The 14490-nt window shown below is 54.7% G+C and overlaps 1 protein-coding gene across 6 annotated transcripts in view; it reads left to right on the top strand.

Moving 5' to 3' along the window:
• LINGO1 (leucine rich repeat and Ig domain containing 1) overlaps positions 1-13927 on the top strand; it is a 199029-nt gene extending 185102 nt beyond the window's left edge. For all 6 annotated transcript variants that reach the window (XM_085588473.1, XM_085588472.1, XM_031505768.3 and 3 more), the window contains one exon: positions 11642-13927. In XM_085588473.1, the coding sequence (XP_085444599.1) occupies positions 11654-13495 (1842 nt within the window). In that variant the 5' untranslated portion in view covers positions 11642-11653 and the 3' untranslated portion in view covers positions 13496-13927. The remainder of the gene's footprint in view (positions 1-11641) is intronic.
• The last annotated feature ends 563 nt before the right edge of the window (positions 13928-14490 follow it).

Raw genomic sequence — 14490 nt, 5'->3', positions numbered from 1 at the left:
CATGAGGGAAATGTGCCCCTGGGCTAAAGCCTCCCCATAGCACCTGCCTGCTCCAGTGCTCAGGCAGCCCCAGCTCTCGCTGCGTCTCATGGAATGGGCAGGAGGTGGCTGGAGGAGGCAGTGGAGCTGCTTTTACAACTCCTGGGAAGCATCAGATTTTCCAGGCTGTCTTGTGGATGGATTAATTACTCAACAAATGGCTGTACCACTGTAACACTGTACTGTGCTGCAGTTACTCTACACCTGTAATGTAATTACTGTGTGATACCTCTAATTACCACTGTTTCCTGGAAGGTTAACAGCATCACTGAAGGACTTCTGTTTTCTTTAGTGTCCTCCTTCACATAGCCACGGTAGCACTGCTGAACTTAGTGCTACTCCATGTAAGTGACAAGTATAAAATCCTCTGACTTGAGGCTTTAATCCAGAGGTTGATAAATCACTTGATAATAACACCACAATTATAGTGTAATTACAGTTGTTGAATTATAAAACACAACACAAGCTGTTGGGGCTCGATGAGGTACGTTGGATGACCACTGGGTGCTGCTATTTGGTGTGACCCCGTCCTTGGAGGCAGAGTTGGCAGTGGGCATATTTCTGTGAACATTTGGGTGGAAAACACAACTCACAGCTTGGCCAGGGTGGGTGTTTGGTCTCTCCAACACGCCCAGTGCACTGAGTCAGCAGCTCTCCTTTGTTCTCTGCTGAGCCTCAAGCAGGGTTCATCCTACCATGAGCAGAAATGGCTTTTGGTGGGAAAAGAGCCAGAAGAGCTTTTCAGGTAGCAGAGAAGGCTGGGATGAGAAAGAAAAGGGCTGCAAATGCTTACCTCAAATCAAACAACCCAAGAAAAACAAAGGGAGAAAGAAGTGGAAGGCCATGACCTCAATTTTCTTCTTAGTCAATTTTTTCCACTTTCTTTCCATCTGGGAGAGTAGAAATGGGAGCTTTTGGCAGGGAGTGGCTGTGGGGAGAGAGATCTCTGTGCCTCTGCTGTGTGTCCCAGCACCCTGTGACCATGCCTGGGGACATGCCTTACTCCCAGCCAGTGCTGGTGGCTGTTTGAGCCTGCTGCCTTTGGGCAGTGCCAGGGCATGTGTGATACATGGGGGGACAGGGGTGTCCGGGGATGGGGCTTGTCTGGGGAAGGGGACAAACACCAGAGGCTCCCCTTCCCAGTGCTTCCCCAGCCCCCAGGCACCGCCAGCAGCATGGTGTGGCCTCTGTCCCCTTGTCACCAGGGCAAAGCTGGGTCGCACAGAGGTGTCTGAGCAGTGTTAATTGTCAGCTTGACCCGGGCAATTGAATAAATGCTGATAAATGTCACCAAGAGTGACATCATCATCTCCCCTTCAGCCCAGGCAGGGAGTGTGTGGCTCTCTCCACCCCTGGGGACAGGAGGTCACACCAGTCTGTCTCGGGATGGAGGGACAGCGCAGGGACTGCCCAGCCTTGAGCAGAGCCCTCAGCCACTGTGCTGGGGGGAATCCTGGGTGATTCCCACCTTTCAGGAGCAGCAATCAGGAATGGCCAACGGGGCCTCTCTGGACCTGCATGGGATGCATGGAGTGTATTGGTGCAGCATGGCCGTGTTGGGGGAGCCCTGCCATGAGCCCCACCAGTGGCTCAGTCCTGCCTCTGACCCCACCAACATCTTGGCCACCATCCCTCGCCTCTCCCAGGTCCATACCCCATCCAGACAGCATCTCCTACTGGAGTAAGGATCAGGCAGGGCAGCACGTGCATGTCACAGGGGCTGGGGAGCTTGGCTTTGTTCGCTCATTCTCATGGTGAAGCACACACATGATTCTGTTTAACCATTCTGCATGGCTTTTTCCATCATTGTATTCATGTGTCAGTGCTGGTCAGTGCCTCAGCATCCTGCAGTGGACGTGTCCAGGGAGCATTCCTCTCCTGGGCTCCACAGGCAGAGCATCCTGGCACAGGCCAAAGGCTTTCCCCACTGAAGCACTCGTGTCCTTTGTCTCAGGGCTGTGGTCATTGTCCTGAGGTGGGGACAGTCCTTGGGTGAGCTGGAGGGTCCCCACAGGGAGCAGGGACAGAGTGAGGAGATGCAGGACTGGGCTGTGGCTCTGGGACATGATTCCTGTGGTCCAGCATTGTCCAAGGGATGCTCAAATAGCAAAATGCCCGTGGTTGTCATCAGACTGGGCTGACCTCTGCTCTGGGGGGTCAGGCTGGCCATGGCTCCCTGGGGGATGTGCCCTTAGGTTTGTCAGGTTCCTGATGCAGCCCAGCCCCTGCCCCCCACACAGCCCTCACTTCCCTGGCAGCCCTTCCCCTCCTCACCCTATATTGCTTTTAGTTATAAATAACAGTAGGACCCACAATTACTAATTTTTTTTGTCATTTCCATTCTGTTTCTTCATCAGAATGCAAAACATTAAATATCGCTCTGGTAATTATGGTTAATTTCATAACCTGCACCTTAATTGGATTGGTCTCTGATGGGGAATTCTCGTAGGAGGGAGAAGCAGAAATATTTTGACGTGATCTATTCTTTCAGCTCTTTGTTTGGATTTGAGATGTCGAGTGTGAAATGGGAAACAACCGATTTAGACCTCAGAGGCAACCTGGGGGTGGTAAGCAAAGCCTGAGCACTCCAGAGGTACTTCTCACCCTTCAGCAGTCAAACCTCTCCCTCCTGTAGCCGAACCCAGCCTTTCTCCACCCCTCCTTTGAACTGGGAATAGTCACAGAGACCCAGATCCATCCATTCTACCCAAAATGTGAGCCTGAGGAGCCGGGGAGGCATCACAGAAAGCACTGGCCTGGTGGCTTGTTCTGCTGGCCAGTGCTTCGTGTGCTGTAGCACAGAGCAAGGCACGGCACTCCACAGGCTCCCCTTGGGTCTGAGCACCTTAGGGATGCGAGGCACACCCACAGGGACACCTCTTCTCTGCTGGGAATTGGGCAGACAACCATCCATGGCCACCCCCAGGGCTGCAGAGGGACACCAGTCCGCTCGTGCCGTGGGGGACGGGGCTGTGTCCGTGCTGCTGCCCAGGGCAGCCAGTCCTGGGGTGTCCCAGGGCTTTTTTGGGGCTGTGCCGTGGGGTGACCATCCCACAGAGCCGGCGTCTGGCTGCCACTCTGGGCCTGAGCTCCGGCGCGCTCCGGGGAGCACAGAATTGTGCTGCCATTAGGTGCTGCCATTAAACTGATTTGTGCTCAGCCTGTTTATCCTCCTCAATGGGAAACGGCACCGGAGCGGCAGCGAAATGGAAACCCTGGCCCCGCGTTTCCGATTGCATTCCCATGCACTGGATTTCCCCTGATTACTTTTGTTCTCACTTACAGCCCAGAGCGCAGGCTCCGTGTCATTATCCACAGTGCTGGGAGAGGAGAAAGGGCAGAGCCTTGCTTTCAGCTCAGGCAAAACACAGCAAGCCCACCCCATAGCTGCCTTCTTTTGAGGGCAGTGGGGAGCTGCTCCATCCCCACGGTGGGTCCCTCTTTTTTTTCTATGCCCACGGGCTCAGCGCGTGCTGGAAAGGAATGGCCTGGCTGAGTGTGCCACTGTGCTGACACCAACACCCCTTCTCATGGGCATTAGAACCACGGTGCCTTGCACAGCCCCATAACTGCCAAGGATTTCTATCAGCCCAAACCCTGTCCAGGCCACATCCTGCAGCACCTTCCTTCCTGCAATATTTGGGCTGGGAAGGGCTGGTAGCCCCTTGCCCGCTCTGCCCGGCTGTGTGGATTCAGCTGGATGCAGGATGGGCAGGCTCAGCCACGGCTCAGCGCAGTTTGTTTTTATCTAATCCATTTTATTGTTGAATGAAACAATAACAGCAAATACAGGCCCTGAAGACAAGCCATAAATAATGCAAAAATCAAACAAGTGAGAAAGGGGAAAAGAAAAAGGAATTATACATGTAAAACTAGTCCAGAGAAAACCAGGCTGGGAAGAGGAATCTTCCCTCTGCACTTGCTATTGCTCATGCTTTCTTTGCCTCCCTTTTTCTCCATTTCCCTCTCTGGAATTTCCTGCGGCACCAAATCTGTGATTATGTGAACAAAACTTAATAATAAATGGGAGGGCGGGGGAGAGAGAGATCTGGCTTGCGGGAAGGAGTCGGGAAATGAGGTGGATGGAGCGAACTGGGGCTTCCATCTCTCACAGTGCCCTGCAGCACAGCTGTGCTCCTGGCACCCTGCTCTGCCCCGTGTCCCTGTGGGGTGTGGAGCAAGGACAGCTCCACTGGTGCCATGGGAGCCCTGGCAGCACGGCACACACAGTCCCTTGGCCCTTGCCACTTGGCTCACCGGTGGGTGATCCCAGAGCCAGCTCTGCCGGCCTGGGCTGCACTTGGCTTCTCCCAAAGGCTTCCCAGGCCACTTATTTTAGGCAGCAGTATAAAAATACCAGGGCTGGTCCTAAAGGGGTGTAAATCAGCAGGTTTCCCTGAGGTCAGCAAAGCTGATGGCTTTATGTCCTATGTCCTTTGAAGTTCTCTTGCCACTATCCCAAAGATTTTCAGAGGAAAGGAGCAGCCCTTGTACTTTTCTTGGTATCCTGTGCTGGTTTTAGGGAGATTCAAGGGATGTGGCCTGGGAGCCAAAGTGGTGCTGTAAGTACAGTCTTAGCTAAATTAAATGTAAGGAATGTGACTGGTCCCTGGACCTGCTGTTCCCCAGCCTTTGGGACTTTGATCTGGGGTTTCAACCTTTAAGCAGCAGCAGGGATGCAGTAGGGACAGAGTGGCTTGGAGTGGTGGCATTTAGTGAGGGTCACATCCCAAAGCCTCACCGCTGCTCTCTGATGGTCCTTGGGACCAGGGTGTTGGGCTGGCTTGGCATTTGCTGTCCTGCTGAGGCAGCTCTGGGTAAAAGAGGGCAGGAGGACACTGGTGGGGCTCCCCCAGATCTGCTAGCCCTGGGTTTCTGTGCTGGAGCTGCTGGTGCCCCAGCCCTTCCATGGGCACTGAGCACAGCTCTAGGGAGCTGTAGAGCCATGGGATGCCTTTTGGTAGTGGATGTGACGGGGGGTTCCCAGGCAGGGAGCCATAGGAGGGAACAGCTTGTACCTCCTGGTGCCCCTGGGTGTGGTTTGTGGTGGGCAGGAGCGGTGTCAGCCTGGCAGAGCTGTGTCCTCCTGCTGCTGGGGCACTGCCCACGGCACAGGCTGGAGCCTGGGTCTGGGGGAGCAGGAAGCCCCAGCCCTCAAGGCAAGGCCACAGAGCGAAGCCATCGTCCCTGCCTGGGACGAGAGGCACGCTGGCAGTGGGGTGACTTTGTTGCAGCTGCTTTTATGCCGTGTCAGGTGCTGTCCTGCCCTGCACACGGCTCCAGCTCAGGCTCTGTGCAGCTGGGCTCGGGCTGATTCAGCAGCGCTGGGGCCGCCCCAGCCGCAGCGGAGGACGGGAGGGATGGCTGCCTGCAGGGCTGTGCCCACCTCCAGCCCAGCACTGCCACCCCGTGCAGGGCAGTTCAGGGGAGCTCAAGAAGCACAGAAGGCATTTGGGCCATGGGCACGTCGCAGGGGATGCCTTTGCAATGTCACTGTGACCCTGGTGCTCTCCCAGCAGACACCCTCCTTGGACTTTCTTTCCCCTCTTCAGGGCAAGTGTTTCCATTGCCCTGAGAAGAGCCCGGGATTTTTCCATTTCCCTTTCCCATCTACAGACAGGGAAAAAGAACCATCTAGGGAAACCCTCATGGTGCACTGGAGCCTCCTGTACACAGTGCTCAATGATCAGAGTGCAAGGTGAGCTGGCTGCCTTTGGTGAGCACTTTAAACATCCTGGTGACCCAGCCCGTAGCCACAGAGATAACAATCCCAAGGACATTTGCAAAAATGAAGGAGAATCCCCATTCAAATGGTGCATGTTATTCTCAGTGCCCACCAGCCTCCAGCCACCTCTTCCTGGCCCAGCCCTAGAAGTCTCCAGCCAACCCTTGGGAGCTATTCCCTTGGCAAACACAACTCTCCTGCTCTTTGGCTCACATAAGTAATAAAAAATGAGCCTTCTCCAGGCTCACCTGACCTAGGCAGCAGTGAACCACCAGTTCAGGCAGTGGCTGTGGCAGCAGGGACTGGTCCATGTCCTGGCCACGTCTGCCCATGAGCAGAGGAGCGTGGCTGGCCCTAAGCCCCAGCCCCACTCTGCACTGGGCCCTCACCCCCACTTGTTTATCTTGTGCTGGCTCAGGGCTTTACACCCCTGACATCCACAGCTGCCTGTGCAATTACTTATTGATCCCTCGTCAGGATGTTTTCTCTGCTGATGGGGCGCTGAGGCATGGGCAGCCAGAGAGAGAAAAGATGCTCAAAACGAAGGAGCACAGGTAGGAGGAGGGTGAGGAGCTCTTGCACAGATGTGATCGCAGCAAGAAACAGCCTCAGCAAAAACTGCTCTGAGCTTCAGCATCCTGCAGAGACAACCAGGATCTCCTTCCCATCGTCCTTCTCCAATCACCTGCCTGAAAGCCACTCTGCAGGTTGGCTCTGGGCCACTGCTGGCTGTCCCTCCACTGTACATAGCTGTCCCTGTGTGGGATCAGGCAGAGCCACAGCCCAGGTTTGAACAGTAGACAGCTGGACCAAAGCCTTCCCTTACCAGCATTCCAGCCCCTCAGCCCGTGTTAGAGCTCTTCTCCCCTGAGCATCTCCCTGTTTTTTCTGCTCTCCTTGCCCTCTGGTTTGATGCTTTCCTGACCAACTGCAGTGCTGGGGACACAACATTTTGGGTGGCAGAGGCTGTTTCCATGAGGAAATGCCTTTGCAGGGCGCTCCCATGGGCCAGCCATGGCTGAAATGTGGTGCCAGCCGGGCGGTGTCAGTGCCGGAAGGGGATTTGCAATCTCCAATACTTCTTCGTGCTCATTTACAGCTTCAGAGCAGCTGCCAGAGCAGATCAGGTTCCATCACACCTATTCCAGGCTCCCACCTCGGAGCTGCTGAAAGCAGATACTCCAGGAGGCTGAGCAAGAGCTCCCAGCTGGAGAGCTGTGCCTTCCTGTGGGAAGGGGAGCGGTGACCCTGGCAGCTGGTGGCTGGTGGGCTGGGGGTGGGCACTCCTCTGGCTGACCTGCCTTGGCTCACTGTCTTGCACAACTTGCTCATGTGTCCCCACCACCCTGAGGGGTCCTTGTCATCTTCTGCCTGTTTCTCCCCCATTCTTTCACCTTCCTGTGCTGCTCCTGGATGATTCTGGGGCCAGGCCAGGACACAGGGCAGCCCTCTAAGCCTTTCTTAGCAGCCCATCCATTAATGAAGGTCCAGAAGAGTGTGGTGGCACATCTCCATCACCCAGGCCAGTGCTGTGCCACCCTGGCTGTGCCTACCAGCCAGCCCTGACAACACTCAGGAATCACTTTATGCTCTCCCTCTTTGATTTCTTCTTCCCCATGTGAAGCATGGAGATTCCAGAAGGGAAACTGCCTCCTCTGCCTGATGCTCCCACCCATTGCTGCCCACCCTTGAGCTGGGGAAAAGGGTGGTTACTGCCAATACCTGCACTCTGGGACTGGGTGGGAGAAGAGGAGAAGGAAGGAGCAGACAGGGTGGAGAGGAGGGAGAGACAAAGCAAAAGGGCCCACAAATGCACACCGGACACAGGGGAAATGATGAGAGGAGGAAATGGGCACAAACGTGATTGGCAAATTAAAGCTGCTCCCTTTGTTTTGCTGCTTTGCAGACAGCTACAGAAACAATGCAAAGCCCATGGTCTGGATAAGAAACTCCTCTAGCAGCAGGAAAGGTTGTTAAATATTTATTTGTAAACCTGGAGTCTTTGTCTCTAAAATGTAGTGAAGTTCAATAAAATGTGATTTAGCTGGAGCAGCTTAGAGGAGCGTGGACTCGAGGAGCAGTGTCTCAATGGCTTGGTGTGAGGCCATTGTGGCAGAGAGGGGGTGAGCCCATGGCTGAACTCCCCCCTCCATCACAGCCCAGTGAGGATGCCTGGCACTGCTGAGTCCAGCTCTCTCCTGTGCACAGCTGGGGACAGGAGGTTGGCTCCTGCAGGTACAGGGTAGGGACACTGTGCCCCCAGAGCACTGTGGGCCCCCTCCCTGCTGGGGTATGGCTCGCTTTGTCCTAAATTGCTGTTGTCGCTCGATGCTCTCAGAAGCATCTGGTTCAAGGGTGAACATCTCCCGCCCCGTAATTTATGGCTGCCAGGTGGGCCTGGAGCTGACTCGGGGATTTTTGCCTCCTGCTCGCTCCCTGTCAGCACAGCAGATCGCTCTCTGCTCAGTGGGGTGGGGAGCAGGGGACAGCCCAGGGACAGCGGTGACAGTGGTGGGCATGGCCAGGCAGCTGCCCACCCCTTGGGGCATCCTCAGGAGCACACTCAGGAGCAAAGCCTGGGCTCCCATTTGGGTCATCACCCAAGTTTGGCTTTCCTGGGGCTGTTCCTCCCACACCAGGGCAGCCTGTGCCTGTCACACTGGAGCAAACCCCACGCACGTCAGCACTTCAATGTGGCCCCAGGCTGCATTTCCAGGCACAGGCCCAGAATGGCATCCTTCCTCCCAGCACGGAGCCCAGGCAGAGCCCCTGGGCAGTCCTGCTGGATTTAGCACCGAGGCAGCGCTCTGGTGCGTCCATCTGCGCCTCTTGGGCCGAGGCTGGGACCTTCCCGCGGGAGGGGTCTGCACTCACAGCCCTCAGCCCGGGGCAGCAGGTGGTGAGGATGGGTCAGTGGCTGCCACGGCTCTGAGCAGGAGTTTTGCTTTAGCTTGCACTGGGTTTGCTCATTGCCTAAAGGCAGCGAGTCTGGCAGATGCTGCTTTTTCTGTCGATTCTTTTTTTGTGATTGAGGAAGGAGAGCCACGCTTATGCCAAGGGCTGTGGCTCTCACGGGCTGGGTTGTGCATCACGGCCATGGCCCGATCCTCTGCTCCTGCCTGGCAGCTCCTGCTGGGCCATGGCCGGCACCCTGGAGGGGAGCTTGGCCATGTTTCAGGGTCTTCCTCACAGCAAATCTGGGAGGGCTTTATGGAAAGCCCTTCCTGCAGCTAGCAGCTGTGCAGGGGCTGTAAAACCATGCATACATTGTTGGCCCCCAGCTCACACAAAAATCGCAGTTTGAGTAGTTTTTAGAAGGGCATCTCTTAATATCCACATCACCTTGAGGCACAACTATTTCTCTCCGAATCAGGCAGAGGTAAATGGGAGCCAGAAGTGATTTAAAGCTCATCTTAGCTCAGAATTCTCCAGCTTATTTATTGTCTTTCTCCCAAAGCTCTTCTGTGACTCTGGCTATTAAGATTACGGATGTTTTGTCAGGGATTGTATTTATCACGGATTTAAATTTAGCTGAGAACTAATAACATGTGAGGTGTGTCTAGACTTTAATTCTGGGCTGTGCTCGTCGGTAACGCCACACAGATTCTGCTTCATTCATCTATTGCCTCTTTGCCGATATTTGACTCATTGATACCGCACAGCTCTGGCTCTGCCGAGGCTGCACTGGGGATGACAGCACTGGACAAGGTGCTCTGGAGGTGCAGTCCCCTTCCTGCTGGTGGAGAGGCAGGATTGAGCCTGGGGGAAGTTGGTCTGCAGGATTCGGCTCTGCCCGCTCCCCATGCCCAACAGGGACCAGAACAGAGCAGCACATGCAGGCAGAGTGGAGTTTTTGGCCCAGCACACAAACAAGGCTGGTGCCTGGCACTCTTAATGAGCTGAGTGTTTTCAGTCCTGCTATAATTAAGCCCCTCAGACAGTATTTTGTTTTGCATGCCGTGTTTTGCTGTCTTTGATGGCTTTCTCAGCACGGCTGTGAAGAGCAGGAATTGGTTTCTGAGAAAAAAGGCTGCAGGCGAGCCAGCTCTCGGCAACAAGCATGTGGTGGGAGAGCAGTGACCAGGAGGCTCCTGGCCATGGGCACCCACTGGCAGCCCAGCCCCAGCCGGGGCTGCAGCATGAGCCTGGGGAACAAATCCATGTGCAACCTGGGCCATGCCAACCAGGGCGCCACTCTGGCTCCAGGGCACCAGCCCCAGCCCAGCAGCATGGCAGTGGTAGCAGCAGCCCCGCTTGTATCTGTACTGCTGCCCAGCACCAGGGAGGTGATGACATGGGAGATGATGGATTGTAAATACCCAGAAAATGGCTCCTTGCAGCCTGGCTGGAGCCCAGGCACTCCCACTGGAAATGTTTCCACTGGACTGGGACCTGCTGGCCCAGGGCCAGCAGGAGGGAGCTCAGCATCACTGCCAGGGGAGCTCGGCAGGACCAGCTGCCATCCCTGCACCCCTTCACTTTGGGGTGATGTGTTCAGCGGGATCCCCACTGAGCAGCCCTACTGCCAAAGGAGCAGGGAAAGGGGAAGGGGACAGTGGAATGGGAGGAAACCACAGAGGGTTCCTCTGGTGACACTCCAGGCCCTCACAGCCCATCACTGGCTGTGCCGAGGCTGGTGTTTTCCAAGATGGTGCTGGTGGACATTTTTATGGCCAGTCCATCATCTCCCACCCTTGTATCTTACAAAGAAATTTTGAATAATTTTTTGGGAACAAAAGTGATCCTTGGGTCATATATCTGTATGAAATGATGAATATGAGCAGACGCAATGGCAGGAATGTGCAGAACGTGTACCAGCTCCATAAATAGTGCTAGAGCAGGGAAAGTAATGGACAGGATATACAGTGATGGATACAAACGGGGCCAATGGAAGTAATGGATTGGGTGTGTTTGGCAATAGCCATAAATAGCATTAGTGGGAGTAGTGCAGAGAGTAACATAACAATAGATATAAACAAGGGCTGGAGTAGCCAGAGATCTAATATGCAATATTGATATGATGTGATTCCTCATAACAGCCTGAACAAGGAAATAAATGCAACAAAGGCAGCATGACAAGGAGCATTCTCTTCTGCCGGGCCAGGATGGCTCTGGGCTGGGGTACAAGCCAGACCATGAGCCCCCAGGGAGGTCTCCCAGCCCTCCCCAGGGACATCAGCAGGAGGCTGAGTCTTTCTTAGCTGACACCAGGCAGCTCCCTCATTATCCAGAGCCCCCCTGGACCTGACTTGAGGCTACAGCTTGCTCTTGTAGGCAGTGTCTCCCCAGTTGCTTTTTCTGGGGGGAGAATGGTTTGGGTCTGCCCTTGCAGGCTAGCATGCTGGGAGGCAAGGAACTGGCCCTGGGGACACACTGAGAGCAGCTGGGGCATGGGGGAGCACAGAAGGAAGGAGCTGGCTCCCACTGTGCTGTCAGTCTTGCTCGTCCCAAGTGGGGCTCTCCCACATGCTCCATCCTGTGCTCAGCTCCTCTGTTTGCAAAGTAGCCTTTATATTCAGGCTCCATCTACAAGGAACGGAATAATTTCAAGAGCTTAAAATAGGATGTAGATAGATGCGTTTCGTATTAAATTATTTTTTTAAGAAGCAGAGGAAGCTGTATGACACAGATTCCTCAAGACCTTCCACTCAAAAGTCTGTGCACGTTCAATCAAGTGGAAAGTCAGGGAGTGGGGAGGAGAGAGGGTCTTGAAGTCAAAGGGCTGCATTTCAGCTGGAAAATTAGACCCCGTGCTGTGCATCGTTGGTGCCTTTTGCTTTACTGTCACCTCTGCCAGGACACCAGACCTTTTGCCGTGGCTGTGCCCGTTGTTTGCTCACGTGCCCACTGCTCTTTCTCTCCCACTGTTACCTGCAGGTGAGAGATAGGATGGTAGCTGGGGAGGCGAGTATGCGCAGCCCAATCCTGGCCTGCTGGCAGCCAATTCTCCTCCTGATGCTGGGATCCATCCTGTCCGGCTCCGCCACGGGCTGCCCGCCGCGCTGCGAGTGCTCTGCCCAGGAGCGCGCCGTCCTGTGCCACCGCAAGCGATTCATGGTCGTGCCAGAGGGGATCCCCACTGAGACCAGGCTGCTGGACTTGGGCAAGAATCGCATCAAGACACTCAACCAGGATGAATTTGCCAACTACCCTCACCTGGAGGAGCTGGAGCTAAACGAGAACATTATCAGTGCCATTGAACCTGGGGCTTTCAACAACCTCTTCAACCTCAGGACGCTGGGGCTCAGGAGTAACAGACTCAAGCTGATCCCTTTGGGAGTGTTTACTGGACTCAGCAACCTTACCAAGCTAGACATTAGTGAGAATAAAATTGTGATCCTCCTAGATTACATGTTCCAGGACTTGTACAACCTGAAGTCTTTGGAGGTGGGTGACAACGACCTTGTCTACATCTCCCACCGGGCCTTCAGTGGCCTCAACAGCCTGGAGCAGCTGACCCTGGAGAAATGCAACCTGACCTCCATCCCCACGGAGGCCCTGTCTCACCTTCACGGTTTGATCGTGCTGCGGCTGCGCCACCTGAACATCAACACCATCCGAGATTACTCATTCAAGAGGCTGTACCGGCTCAAGGTCCTTGAGATCTCACACTGGCCCTACCTGGATACTATGACATCCAACTGCCTCTATGGGTTGAACCTGACCTCCTTATCCATCACCCACTGCAACCTGACGTCCATCCCGTACGTGTCGGTGAGGCACCTGGTTTACCTCCGGTTCCTGAACCTGTCCTACAACCCCATCGTCACCATTGAGGGCTCAATGCTCCATGACCTGCTCAGGCTCCAGGAGATCCAGCTGGTGGGAGGGCAGCTCACCACGGTCGAGCCCTTCGCCTTCCGCGGCCTCAATTACCTGCGCATCCTGAACGTGTCAGGGAACCTGCTGACCACGCTGGAGGAGTCAGCTTTCCACTCGGTGGGCAACCTGGAGACGCTCATCCTCGACAACAACCCCTTAGCCTGCGACTGTCGGCTGCTCTGGGTTTTCCGGCGGCGATGGAGGTTGAACTTCAACAAGCAGCAGCCCACTTGCTCCACCCCCGAGTTCGTCCAGGGCAAGGAGTTCAAGGACTTCCCTGATGTCCTCCTGCCCAACTACTTCACCTGCCGCCGAGCACGAATACGGGACCGCAAACCTCAGCAGATCTTCGTGGACGAAGGCCACACGGTGCATTTTGTCTGCCGGGCAGATGGGGACCCGCCGCCCACCATCATGTGGCTCTCTCCCCGGAAGCACCTCATCTCTACCAAAACCAACGGGCGGCTCACTGTCTTCCCTGACGGCACGCTGGAGGTGCGCTACGCCCAGATCCAGGACAACGGCACCTACCTATGCATCGCCAGCAACGCGGGTGGCAACGACACCATGCTGGCCCACCTGCACGTGCGCAGCTACTCCCCAGACTGGCCCCACCAGCCCAACAAGACCTTCGCGTTCATCTCCAACCAGCCCAACGAGAGCGATGCCAACAGCACGCGCGCCACCGTGCCTTTCCCCTTTGACATCAAGACTCTCATCATCGCCACCACCATGGGCTTCATCTCCTTCTTGGGCGTCGTGCTCTTCTGTCTGGTGCTCCTCTTCCTGTGGAGCCGTGGGAAAGGCAACACCAAGCACAATATTGAAATTGAGTACGTGCCACGGAAGTCCGATGCGGGCATCAGCTCTGCCGATGCGCCGCGCAAGTTTAATATGAAAATGATTTAACCAGGCAACAATTTGCAAATAATAATGGTGTTGTTTGTTTTTTTAAAAAAAAAAAAAAAGAACAAATGAACAAATAAAAAATAATTAAAAAACATTGCCACAAACATACCGACCTCTCTCCTTCTACCGTGCCCTCTGCCCCTGTCCAAACCCACTGCGCCCGCACTGTCACCACCTCCTCCTCCTCTTCTTTATACCAGGAAAACATTCAGCCGATGTCTTCAGGACTCCTGTGTTTGTAAGGACTTTGTCTGATGGACTCTGGTGTCAGATATAACTCTGAGAGGGGAAAAACAAAGGGGGGAGGGGGGAAGAAAGAAAAAAAGAAATAAAATCAATAAAAAAGTTACGAACTTTCTTCTGTAACTTTGATTTCAATAATTATGGATTTTTATGAAAACTTGAAATAATAAAAAAACCCTATTTCCTATAGATAGTTGGAATGAAAAATTTTGACTTCTTGATCTGTCCAGTTCTGTACCTGGCAAGTGCTTGCATTCTTGCCTCAGAGGCACTTCCCAGATGCCTTGCCAAGAGCAGCCCCAGGCCAGGGCAAGTCTCCTGCTGACATCACAGGCACCTCCCGCAGAGCCCTGTGTGGCACCAAGACGGATTTGACTATTTTTCCTGGTTTTATAGTCAGTTCCCCTGCCCATCCCCGATGCTTGTGGAGCAGGGCCATGACACTGATGTCCATAAGCAGTATGGAGCAGGGCTGTGCTTTCCTGCCCTCTGTGTGGGAGGAGGATGCAGAGCCCCACTGCAGGGCTGGCCCTGCCCATGGCCTCCAGGCTAAGAGCCAGCGGGGCCAGGCTTTGCCTGGGCAGGGCTGGGGATCCTCCTGCTTCTTACATGGGGAGAGGATCTTCTGCCAGCCTTTGTAGGATAGCAGGGTGTCTCCTCTCCTATAGGGGACAAGCTGGCTCCTGTGCTCTGCACAGCTGTCCCCATGGGCAGGGATGTGGCACATCCATTGGTGCAGCCACTTGGATGCC

The sequence above is a fragment of the Lonchura striata genome, chromosome 10 (assembly GCF_050655825.1).
Source record: "Lonchura striata isolate lonStrDom1 chromosome 10, ASM5065582v1, whole genome shotgun sequence".
NCBI classification, from domain to species: domain Eukaryota; kingdom Metazoa; phylum Chordata; class Aves; order Passeriformes; family Estrildidae; genus Lonchura; species Lonchura striata.
This window is presented reverse-complemented; position numbering and strand designations above follow the sequence as displayed.